This window comes from Zootermopsis nevadensis, unplaced genomic scaffold (genome assembly GCF_977971745.1).
Source record: "Zootermopsis nevadensis isolate Lab colony 2312 unplaced genomic scaffold, Znev_1.0 Znev_ptg000026l, whole genome shotgun sequence".
In the NCBI taxonomy this organism is placed as follows: domain Eukaryota; kingdom Metazoa; phylum Arthropoda; class Insecta; order Blattodea; family Termopsidae; genus Zootermopsis; species Zootermopsis nevadensis.
The window spans coordinates 269,416-282,338 of record NW_028259158.1 but is presented as its reverse complement, the minus strand read 5'-3'; the positions used below and the strand labels follow the sequence as shown (position 1 = coordinate 282,338).

At 42.8% G+C, this 12,923-nt stretch overlaps 1 protein-coding gene across 3 annotated transcripts in view; it reads right to left on the bottom strand.

Moving 5' to 3' along the window:
* The window catches only part of LOC110836404 (uncharacterized), a 343,621-nt gene that overhangs the window by 122,482 nt on the left and 208,216 nt on the right, over positions 1 to 12,923 (bottom strand). For all 3 annotated transcript variants that reach the window (XM_087356219.1, XM_087356222.1, XM_087356221.1), the window contains one exon: positions 3,986 to 4,019. In XM_087356219.1, coding sequence (XP_087212345.1) covers positions 3,986 to 4,019 — 34 coding nt within the window. The remainder of the gene's footprint in view (positions 1 to 3,985; positions 4,020 to 12,923) is intronic.

The following is a 12,923-nucleotide window of genomic DNA, read 5'->3' as shown; positions in this document are numbered from 1 at the left end:
TTGAAAGTTAGCACAAACGAGCTATTTTGCGAAACAACAGTGTCATTACCAGGTAAAACGTATAAGTACAGGTTTCAGCCAAAACAAATACGTGGAGCCGATGCGTGGATTGGGTGATCTGTGTATTATTTAACGATGCTGTATAAACTACAGGAATTATTTAAAGCACAATAACAAGATAATGTTCGAGGAACTTTGCAAATGGCGGGGGAACAAGCCTTATCTGATTGATTTAAGTTAAAATATATACTGTCTGAATAAAATCACGAAAAGCCCCCCCCCCCAGCACAGCCAATATCGCTGGCGAGGTTCGAACGGGGGACCACCCGAATACATGTCAGAATCTATCGACTTAAGTCACATAGGGAAGAATTTAGATTTGTAATAACACTTCAGACTCATACGCCAAGAATAATGAGTCTAATTTGGATCAGAAAATATGGACTACAGTGCCAATTTTTAATTTTAAAAAAATATTTCTAACCCTGGAATCAAACAGAATTCTGCTGTCATTTGTGGCACGTTTCTCATGTAAAGACGGTTATAATTTAAGCTACCTTAACTCAGGAATGTTAATGTCTAATGTCTGATTTGCGACGCAGTTAATGATTATCACCCCTGTCCAACCCCTACAAACCTTAGTTAATTCCTTACGAAACCCATTATCCTTGCAGCAAAGTAGAGCGTCTTTTATCCGAAACCAATGCAGCATCCGAGGCATCGATCCTCTTCACTTCCATTACTTGAACTAACGCAGATAAATCGAAACGCGAAAAGAAATCTTTAGAGCTCTGCGCAACAGGTTCTTCGTCTTTCTTCCTTTCTCCTCCGGCGTGTACAGCGTGGAGTATAAGGTCACGGGGCCGTGTTCCGGCCAGTAAATGTCAAACACACTTACCATTACAGTTATTTATTCACCAGAAAAAAAGTGAGCATCAATATTCCAGGCAGGGTCCTGACATTCCCATTCCAGAAAATCCGAGTCCCTCCCGCAGTGCGTAACGGAGGACCGCACGCCAAGTGCAATTCGGATTAAGTCCTTTTCTCTAAGACCCGCGCAGATAAGTCCCCACCCACTGCACCCCAGTCCAAAACTTTTCTCGTGGCGTTTAGGAAAAAGGCGCCGGGATCTTTCGAGAATCTCAAGTCTTGGGGTCAGGCCCGCGTAAATATTTTATGAGGGCGGGCGGAGGGAAGACGTAACAGGTGGCTCACAGCTGGGCGAGCGGATAAAAAACAAGAGAAAGTGGAATCGCGATCACTCAGTACGTGGAAGGACCAGTAAGTAGGAAGATGCTGTAAGGATTGCCGCTAAAATGTTTAGGTCAGGTTGTTCGTCCTCTGAAGTGTAATCCGTGGCGTGCTGATATTTCGTAGCCGAAAACCGCATCGAGTAAGCTCAGAGCCTCAGTGTTCGTCGTGTACGAATGAGCTTTAAAGCGACCATCACTTCCCAGACGTTACCATCAATTATCGATAATTTACCAACACATTCCTCAGGAGCACGTGGACAATCGATACGTACCATCCCAGCCCTGCAAAGGGTTCTCTCTCTCACTGAGCATAATCTGTGGTAATGAAACCCTAATAAGCAGTAATTGGCCGCTTCATTACGCAGATTGGCTCTCAGGTGCGCGCAGTGCACTCAATATGCCGCTACAAATACACGTGGCCACGTAAAGCAGTGACATCTTTCGGGAAGCGATACAACGCGACTTTCGTCATACGCGCTTTTGCATATCCGCGGTATTATTTTCGTGCTACATATACCAGCATCTCATATTCCTTGATTCTATATCACTCTAATGATGTAAGCAAACGGAGAACTTTTATTAAACTCCGCATTGTGCAATTATGTCTGATAGCGTGGAGTAGATTAAACTGGCTCACAGCAGGATACGATGGCGAGTCTCTTCTGAACACGGTAACGTCATTCCTGTTTCCATCTCCACAAAGTGTTGCATATTTATACAGTTCCAAAAACGCCTACTGTATCTTGTTTACCGAAAGCGCGTACAATCCGAACACTTCATGAAAGCACCAGTTCTCTGTCTCAAGGCGCGCGAATCACATTCGTTGCTTAATATCGTCTTACGTAACATTTACATCGCGAGTGGCCAATGACGTCAAACGCAAACTGGACCTTATGCCTTCTGAGATAGTAAATAACAGAAAGTTTAATGAAGATAGCAGTCGTGTGACGTGGAGAAACAATATCCCGTATTGCTACTTCTAGGTTTTGCTCCTGGTTGAGAAAAGGAAGTCTAAGGAGTTGAAACTGTTTTCTGGGACAAACATTTCCGATGTTCATAATCTAAGAAACTCCAAGGAATACAATCATATCTTCGAAGCTGACAGTCGCTTACCTGGTGAAGTCAAATAACTTAAACTTAGTTTCATAATCCAATGGCATTTTAGTTGCTTAAAATTTTATAACTTAGCAGCAGAGAGAATTACTTTTGCATTACACACCTTTTAATGGATGGCGCACGGAGGTGTGGACTGACTTACCTGGTCCAGTGTGGTCTGTTTTGGGCAAGGTAATCAGTCTCATCATTCTGTAATAGGCGGGAATACTGAGTACGAAAATATCAGCTTCTAAAGCTTCACGTATTCAGCCATTTATTTGCAGAATAAAAATTGTACAGCGCCAGAACATTGCCTATTAAAATGCAAACGACGGAATTTCATTTTTCATCAATCACTAAATGAGTGGGATCTGGCTGACGTCAAATTAACTTGTGAGCATGAAATTCTCTGCATAATAACATTTGTTTGGTGTATTGTGCAAACAGTATTTGCCCTACGTGAAACTGTAAAGGACAGAGGGGAAGGTAACACTTGGCTGTCACAAAATTTCATGTGTTCCGTTAACAACTGAATATACAAACAAACAAGTAATTTATTTCTGGTGAGACTGTCTAATATCCCTGTGGCACCATTCAATCGTGACCCCCCCCCCTTCTCTAACCGCTTCGGTCTATATTCTCCAACCTCTAATGTATTTGTATCACTGTATTCGAATTATCAGTCTGAAACAAAAAGCTAAAAGTAATTTAGATATACGACATCGATTTTCGTAATTCGAGTATAATTATGAGTCGACCAGCGATGCAAAAAATAGATCTGGTATTTCTCGCAAAGGTGGGCGATACGTTTAAATGTTTCAAAAGCATAATTCTGGCAATTATGTGGCGTTGCAAAACAGCTCGAAGTAATAAAAACGGCGTATACGAGAACAAGGCTTCACCCTTCCGATGCAAAAAAGGAAAACTCAAATTTAAATCAAATGATTGCTTAAATTTATACAGTAAAATGATTATTTGAAGCCAAAGACTGAATATTACGTAAGAATTCAGTCCGTACCGCAAAGAAAACACAACACTTCTCCATTAAAAAGATCAACTGGTTAACGCTGTTTAAGGAAATAATCGCTTATTACTGTGAGAATCATACAAAACCCATAAACACGAAGTGTTACTGATCGTTGAAGCAGGTGGTACGTATAGTTACCATTCGATTTAAAGGGTTAATAAGTCAAGTGTAAATCCTAGATAAGAACATAGATTTTAACACACGCTTTATACAACGCAAGCTTCATGCTTTATTATAGATTATATCGATAAACAGCATTTCAAGACTCATTTACGGCACTTGGAAGACCAGACGTAAAAGTGAAGATAATATTAAAATGGGTTTTATAAGACTAGGGTGCGAAGATCTGATTTTAACTGGACATGGAGACAGTCACTGAGCACAGTGGTTTTACGTGCCTGAGAAGATGATAGTGGCTTAGCCAGCAAATACATTCCCGGCACTGTACGGAAATGAAAGGTTCTTTACCGAACCCACAAAAGCCTATTCGGGATGAGATGAGTGCAGTCCACACCCACAGACGTTTTGCTCTGATGTTCATTTAAAAACGAAACCCACAGTTTTTGAATAAACACAACACAAAGTAGAAAAATGCGTGTGCGTACTTTACCTCTCTGCTGTTGAACGGCGTGTAGTGGCCCGTCCTGCAAAGAAACAAACGAAAGCGTTATTAGGTTCCTGCTTCAATTATAAAGCATTCGAGGACAAAAGAAAAGATTTAAACACGCAAATCTCAAATCGTACCTCTTCTTCTCTACGGGTGTGAAACGTGGTCGCGCCTGACATGAGAAGACACTGACAATGGGTGTTTCAGAACAGGGTTCCTGAGGAGAGTATTTGGACTTAAGGGGTAGGGTTTGTCTGCGGTGCTCAGGGTGGAGACGCCCCATAATCACAGAAGGTACGTCATTTGGGAGACCAAAGATGGGAATTTCACATCAGCTTCGATGTCGAAATTCGTCGCCCAATCACGTCTCACTGGGCTAACAAATCAGACTCAAACACCCAGCTCTGTACTAATCACTAGAACACAAATTGATGACAATGAAACCAGTGCTTCTTTAATCCCACCGCGGTATGAAAACGTGGTAAGACGCCTCCCGAAGAGAAATGCTCGCATGAAACGGAATACTGAAACAGGCCGAATTTCAAAGCATCAAAAAAGTCTACACAAAAATGTATTTTGTTTTCATCCGTCGAAACTTAACACCGCGAAAGTCACATCGTTTCGTCTCTCTTATTCCCTCGGGACAGAACCAGAACAGGAGACTCAGAACACTAAGACAGACAAATCTGCGATCAACCGGATCAACTGATGGCGGGGAGAGGGGGTTGGTTGATGCCTTCTCTCTTATAGTGTGTGATTCGTGTCTATAGAAACAATTACACGCCCTTTTGGCTTCAGAATGTCATACGCCTGAGGGCAAATGTCATCACACGCTTGCCCTTGGTCAGTGCCTCGACGTCGACTTCTGTCTTCGGCTCCTCGTCTGTACTCTGAAGTGCCGTAGGGACTCATTCTCAGCACCTGACAGCAGCTGTGCACGTGATCCCGCACGAATACGGCAAACTGTCTGTACGTAGCTTAAGTACGATTTGTGTTAAATGTCGTATGAAGAACTGGAACGCGTTTACTCATGAACACTTACAGAGAGATTAATGCGAACTGCGGCAAACAGAAATGAAACCTGATATTGGAATATTAGTCTAGCACAAGCAGAGCCGAGTATCCCACTAATGGCTAATTTTGTTAGAGAAAAATACTGAGCAACACGAGCCCTAATGTCAATACTAACCTTAACTCTGAAGAATTACTAAATAAATTGCCACGGAGTTTCATTAAATTTCCTTCACGTATTATAATACCGCCCGCAAGTCAGCGGATTTAACCCCAAGTCTGAAAAGGTCGATAACCCCTTCTGTAAAGTGTTCTGCATTCGATAAGTGCGGTTAAAAATGTGAAATTTACGGCCCAGAAATGTTAATCAGTTTACAAACCAGCACACGATGCCTACCAACTAGACTCTTCGCGTTCCAAGGAATTTTAATGTTAACGAAGGGTCTGGACGTAATTGGTCGGGGGTGTGAACGCTTGTTAGTGACTGATACGGTAGGCGGGGTACGTTGGTTTGGGGTGGAGCTGAAGTAGGTGTGTTAATGTGGACTGTAAACAGGTCAGAGACTTAATGGGCAGAATAATGATTGAGGCATTGTGTTCCCGTCTGGCGCTGTCAGTTAATGACCAAGTGTGAAACTCTAATGGACTGATCACGACAGGGCACGCGAGAGCCCGGTAACCGATCCGCGTTCTTGACTTGTCTATAAACGAACCACTTCGACCGACAAACGTTTCTCATGTAGAACGTCTCGCTCTGCCTAATGCACAGTCCACGGGTCCTTCTTGACGGATATCTTCAAGCTGATATTGTCTCAACTAGTCAATAAATTCTTTGACTTTCGTGAAACTCGAAGGTTTATTACCGTGGTCAGAGCATCTCGTCACAGTCGAGGAGCCAGTTGAATCCAATGACCTCGTTGAATGCATAAAAAGTGTATAATAAAAGAGGAAAATCACCGATCCTTTCTTTGTAAACCGCACTGAAATAATAAAACTGCTTAATTACTTCTTCGTATTACGAAAACGTGTGAATAATGTACATGTCTATATGGACCCATTATCTATTATCTATCGCTGTTGTGTTGAGTAGTGGTGCATTTAAGAATTAAACGTTTTGGAATGCAAAGAAACAACCGTGGACAAAGATCGTTCTTGCACTATAAACCAATCGTGATCAAATTCCAACCAGAAAGTAGAATCAAACTGAGAAAACTTAACGAAGGAGAGAGAAATGGAAAATGAGGATTCTCTAGCACAAAAGCTTTGGATTTACGACATTTTCTTGTAGTCACTTATTCGTATCCCAGCACATGTCATGGTATTTATCAGCAGGTTTATAAATATCACAGTTTCAGTTCTGAAAATTGAAGGCAATAATTTGTAAATGCCTCATAAAAGATGCTGAAAAAGCTGGATCAAAGAAAAATGTTAAGAACTTCATAAAGCCGTTCCTTTAAATAATGACTGACCGCGAAGTCCAATGACTTCACTTCGAGCTCAACATAAGACACACGGCGCCGAGCAAGAGTGGCTCAAACGAGAGATAGACTTCAGACCACGCCCTTCCATGGACAAGGGCGGTTTGTTCCCCCCACAGAAGGTCAGCGCGACCCAAGAGGCAGAAGAATGAAGGGTCATGTAGTCGACCGACCCTTCGGTCCGACCAACTGTTATATGAAGGTCTCCTTTGTTCACTTGTTTGAGTGTATAACTGTTTAAACTGCGAAAGCCTCTTTGTGTAACCCTTTTGGCTTAACAACGAGGTGCTGCAGGTACCCGGGGTTTTTTCGGGAGCCAGGGGTCTCTTGCGTGGGCAGACTTCACTTGACGCTCGTTCTTTGGACACCAAACAAATCGGTGGCAACTGCTCCGCCACAATTTAGTTTTAATATTGGAAATTCTACTAAATTATAAACCCACAAAATTAAAAACAAGCCGTATGCACTAGAAAGTGACACCAATCAAGCGTCCACTGAATCATTGTTAGTCCGGCCGTTACACCAACCTGGGTGTACAGACTGCGTGTTCTGCTGGCTGGAGCTACCCTGGACAACCATCTCTCGTGGACAAGAGGTCCACTGGCGCCCAATAACCAACAAAAATAAAAAAAAAGTAAAGGGAGAACGGTTACAGAGAAGAATTATGGCGCCCGACGTGGGGCTCGACTTCGGACCTAACAGTGAAGAAATAATAACAGCAGGACGCGGGTGATACCAACAACAACAAGAAACGAGACAGCCTACCCGTGTTGAATTTGGCGTGTAGGGGAGCGAGACAACACCTACAGGAGCCGCTACAGACGCCGACGCCAAGACATCGCAGCCGCTACGCTGGCATCACGGCAATCTTCGCTGCACCCTCATCAAGACAAAAGGTCAGTCACAACGAAAATGGCGAATAAACAACTGAGGAGCAGAGTGGTCGAACTCGAGGACTCTGAGTTAGGAAGTGAATTGCAAGACGGACAGATAGAGACTTTTGAAGACCAGAGTGAAGAGCTCCTAGGGTATAAGGTTGTAGAGCAAGTGAAACCTGATACAGTGAGTATGGGAAGTCAAGCTACGCTTAGTCTTGACGCATTACGTAACTTCATGGCTGAGGCATTTAATACTCTACAAAAACAACTAAGCCAGAAGATTGATAATAATAATGATAGTCTGAATAAATTAAATGAAAGTCAAGCTAAATTAAGAGAGGAAACTAATGCGAGTCTGAATAAACTAACTAATGAAATTCAGTCTGGAAATTTGGCATTAAAGAAAGAGTTAAGGGAGGAGATTAGGCAGGAAAATGAGAAGTTAATCCAGAAATTTGAACTGGATAACAAGAAAACGTATGAAGAACTGACTCAGAAATTTGAACAGGAGAGTACTAAATTATACAGGGCGGTAGAACAAGTAAATTCCGACTCAAACAAGGAATTAGCGGGTATGAAATGCCAGTTTAATAACCTAACAAAGCAGGTGGAAGGGAAAGTTGAACGCATGACTGTTGAATTAAATGATTTAAAAGGGAGGTTATCAGAAAGCCCATCAGTAACTTGTAATGCCAGGTCATTACAATCCACTGATGGAAGCCAAGTTTTGAGTCTGTCAGCTTGTGACCCTGCCAAGAATAACGGTAATAATGATAGCAATAACGAAGGTAGTAATAAGGTAATTGATGGAGTAGCTGGTGGCGATGGAAATGGATTGAGTTGCGACCACCCAGCGCCATGTAATAGCTATGGTTCTCGTGGATCGACTGTAAACGTGCCGCCATCTCAAGTTTATAATCCATGTCAGTTTATAGCTCCGTCAGACTTAACCCTTCCTCACTTTCATGACAGCGAAAAGGTTAATCCGATTGCCCACCTGAGACAGTTGGATGATTATTTCCACTTAAAGGCTGTACCAACCTCATTCCACCTTGCAATTGCATTGCGCTCTGTTACTGATCCTTTAGCTGTGGAGTGGATAGCGACTGTATCCCCGACCATAAGCAATTATGAGGAGTTCAAATTAGCCTTTCGAAGGAATTTTTGGTCAGCTAGCAAGCAAAGCATAGCCAAATGTTCGATATATCAGGACAGATACTCTAAACAATCTGGTTTGAAAATGTCGGATCATTTCCTGAAATACGCAGTACTTGCTGGTTATTTGCAACCCCGATTAAATGACATCGATTTAATAGATGCTTTGGGATTCCATTTCCCGATCTATGTGCAAAATAGCTTTGCAGCTGCGCATTTAACGTGCATTCAGGACGCCTTAGACTTACTGAAACGTCTAGAAGCGATAGACGCCCACGAAAATCAACGGAGGTCCGGTTCCATTGGTTCTATACCAGGCCAGAGGAACGACCGTGCACAAGGGAGGAATCATAACGGCTACAACCACAATGAAAATGGGAACAGGGCATACCAACAGCAACAGCAGGTGCGACAGATTCAGGTCGGACAGCGAAGTTATAATCAGAATCACCGGAACGACAATAGAAGAAATTATGGGACACCCCATAGTCAAAGTCACGGAAGAGAAGATGGTAGAAGGGGGCGAGGTGAGTTGAACCCGGAAGCCGCACTGTATTCGCACAGAAGTGGAGGTATTAACCCCTCTGTTGACAATGACAGAAATATGTCGGAAAACTAAGCCCGGATGAGTCAAAGACCCTTACCTTGTCCGCGTACGGGACCACTAGATTCCTGGGTCACCAAACACCAATAATGTCACAAAAGTTGGAGTTGTTGAGTACTTCAGATTTTTCAGATACATTAGGCAATGATTTTTCTAGACTGAAATACGATAATATTAATATGGATGGTGAAGATAATATAGGAATAGATGCGAATGAGGAATTAATTATTTGCCACATTAATGACTCTGTCTTAAACAATTGTCCCCACGTGGATGTTTTCTTTGGTAACGAGATGGTAAACGTCATTCTAGACAGCGGTGCTCAAGTTTCTGTAATTTCAGAAAGGGTTTATAACAAATTGTTGAGGACAGGTATGGATGTTATGAATTTGCCGATAAACAACGTCGTATTGTTAAATGCATTTGGCGGGAAAACTAGCAGGATTAAGAAACAGGTGTACTTGGAATTCACAATGGGATCAGGTGTATTTGAACATATATTCCTAGTTAGTCCTCAGTTGGTATCGGATGGCATCCTTGGAAGCGATTTTGCCATAGAGAATAAGATTATTATGGATTTTGATAATAAATGTATTAGATATTTGAGGGGAAATGAGATTAAAAGTGTTGAGTTCAGTAACCAGGTGCTTGAAAGGGAAGCAGCGAGATTAGAGCGAGTGGAAGGAGATTCATCGCCCAGTAATAGCGTCACGCACGAAGACAAAACCTTTGCAGAGAACCACAATTTGGAAAACCCAGACGTTCAATGCGCCTCTAATCAATCGCTACAATGTAATAGTTTGACTGAAACCCTTACGAACCTGGTGGTTCAAGAGAATAATGAAGTTTCTAGTATTAATGATGGGGGTAATGAAGTTAATATGTTAGGGCAAGGACCCATGAATATTAATGAAGATATATTAAAAGGTAAGGATGAGTTTTATTGTAGCCTCAGAAATAGGCAAATGTATGAAGTTTTAGGAGTCGAAGAGTCAAGTAGCCTCAGAAATAGGCAGATTCGTGAGTTAGAAGAAGTAGTGGAAGCCAGAGGGAGGAAGGACAGTCAGTTTCAGGCCAAAAATACTCAAAACTTTGATGGTGAAGGACCCGATCCCCGTTCTATTAGCGTAGCAGAGATTTCGACCCTGGTTAGCAACAACGAGTATTTAGATAATAGACAGAAAGAGAGTTTGATTGCCTTGTTAACGAAGTATGCCCCATTCTTTACGTCGAAACCTGGGAAGTGTAAAGTGTTCGAATATGAGTTTAGGTTATCTGATGAGACGCCTGCTTTTTCGCCGACTCGACCCGTACCATACAGTTTAAGACCGGTTGTGAGAGAACAGATTAGGCAGTTAATTGAGGATGATGTGTTAGAAATTGCAAATTCGCCACACATAAGCCCACTGACTATCGTACACAGAGAAGGTAAAGCGCCGAGGATATGCGTCGATGCACGCAAGATTAACAGTATCACCATACCAGATAGAGAAAGAACACCACCTCTTAATGAGTTGTTACAAAAATTTCATGGGGTAAGATATATGACATCCATAGATTTAAGCTCTGCATTTCTTCAGATCCCTTTGAAGAAGAAATCACGACAGTATACTGCATTTTTGTTCGATTCGACTGTATACCAGTATAAGCGCGTACCATATGGGTTCCGAAATTCTTTATCTGCCTTTGTTAGGGCATTAAAATTGGTGTTGGACTGTGACTCCAGCGAGTTTGTGATTGCCTACGTAGACGACGTTTTGGTACATTCACGTATGTTCGCCGAGCATATGGCCCATTTAAATCTTGTATTGAGCAAAGTAACAAACGCCGGCTTCACTGTCAACGCATCGAAGTGTCGGTTTTGCCAGACTGAGGTAACCTTCCTTGGGCACAAAATTAATCAGCTTGGCGTAAGCCCAGACCCTCAAAGGATCGCGGCCATCTTGAATTACCCTGCACCACGAAATCAAAAACAACTGCGCCAGTTTCTAGGAACATGCAACTTCCATAGCAAATTTATCGTTGGCTATGCGAATTACGTGGGTCCATTGGTCCCGCTTTTGAAAAAGGGAACTAGATGGACATGGACAGATGAGAAACAGTTAGCATTCGCGACGCTGCGAGAGCAATTTGCCCGTAGTATTCAATTAGTCCACCCAGACGCTACTTCGCCATATTGCATTTACACGGATGCATGCCGATACGGCATTAGCGGTATTCTGTTGCAACGGGACTGTGCAGGAAAGTCTTATGTTGTATCGACCACTTCTAGAGTATTGTCGGCAACTGAAAGGAACTATTCAGTTTGTGAACAGGAACTGCTTGCGGTGGTCAACGCACTACAAAAGTTTCGACTGTATATTTTCGGCCAGCACGTCACTGTGTACACTGACAACAAGGCGCTGTCATTTATGAAAAGATGTACTTTGATTTCGAATCGCATAACCCGCTGGATTATGCAGATTCAGGAATATGACTTGGAAATAGTTCATGTTAAAGGAACGGATAACTTTTTGGCGGACGTGATGAGCCGTAACCCGGTTGGTCTTACCAGTAGGCAGATTGAGGGTATGAGCAGACCTAGGGAATTTATGGTTACCGTAATCTCACTAGATTTAGACCCGACCATTAGGAAAACCTTGAAGGAACTCAGTGTCCACCAAACCCAAGACCGCCGTATTGAGGAAATCAAACAAAAGCTCACACAAGCAACCGAACCACTCAATTCACACTACAAGGTCGAAGAAGGGATGCTTTACTGCAAGGGCGAGAAGTTGCATAAACACTGGAGACCATACTTGCCTAGCCACCTCGAATCTCAGATCATAAAGTACGTCCACCATGTACTGGGGCACGCGGGTACAGACAAGTGCGTAGAACAACTGGCCCGCTCCTTCTATATAAGAAACCTTGGAAGGAAAGTACGGAAGTTTGTCGCGGGTTGCGATGTTTGCCAACAAGTTAAGCATCCGAATAGGAGTTAGGACACGGAGATCAGGTCGCACTTACCCAAAAAGCCTGGAGAGCTCTTAGCTGTTGACCTATACGGTAGCTTACCATCGGCTAAGGCAGGCCTAAAGCATGTTTTAGTGTGCTTGGATGTGTTTAGTAAACATGTAAAACTATACCCGTTGAGAGCCGCCACCACTCGAACATGTCTCAACAAACTAACAGGCCATTATTTTACTCAGGTGTGCAAGCCTGAAGCTATTCTTAGCGATCACGGCACCCAGTTCAACAACAACAAATGGAAAACCACCTTATCAGATTTAAAAATCGAAGTAAAGTTTTCTCCGATCCGCCACCCACAAAGCAACCCCAGTGAACGAGTTATGAGAAGCCTCGGCACATTTTTCAAAATTTACTGTAATAAAACGCACAAGAAGTGGCCTGAATTATTGCCACACATTGAAGTTTGGCTGAATACCACTATCAGTGCAACTACAGGATTCGCACCCATGGAGTTAATGTTCGGAGACCCTACACCTGACATCTTTAGGGCGATATTGAAAAAGAAACAAGATCAGATTCCGGAGGAAGCAAGCCTCGAAGATAAAGTACTTCAGACCTACGCCAGAATGAAGCTGAAAGCCGCAGAAAGAAGGAGAAAAAGGAAAGTTGGCAATGCAAAATGGGAACCTGAAGTAGGTGACCGAGTTTTGCTACGTATTCAACCCACATCAGACGCCGCGCAAGGGGTTACCAGCAAATTTATAAGACCCTTCGAAGGACCTTACTTGATTAAGGAAGTTTTTGTTCCGTCCACCTACGAAATAACAGACATGACAGGAAAAGTCCGTGGGAGATTTAACAAG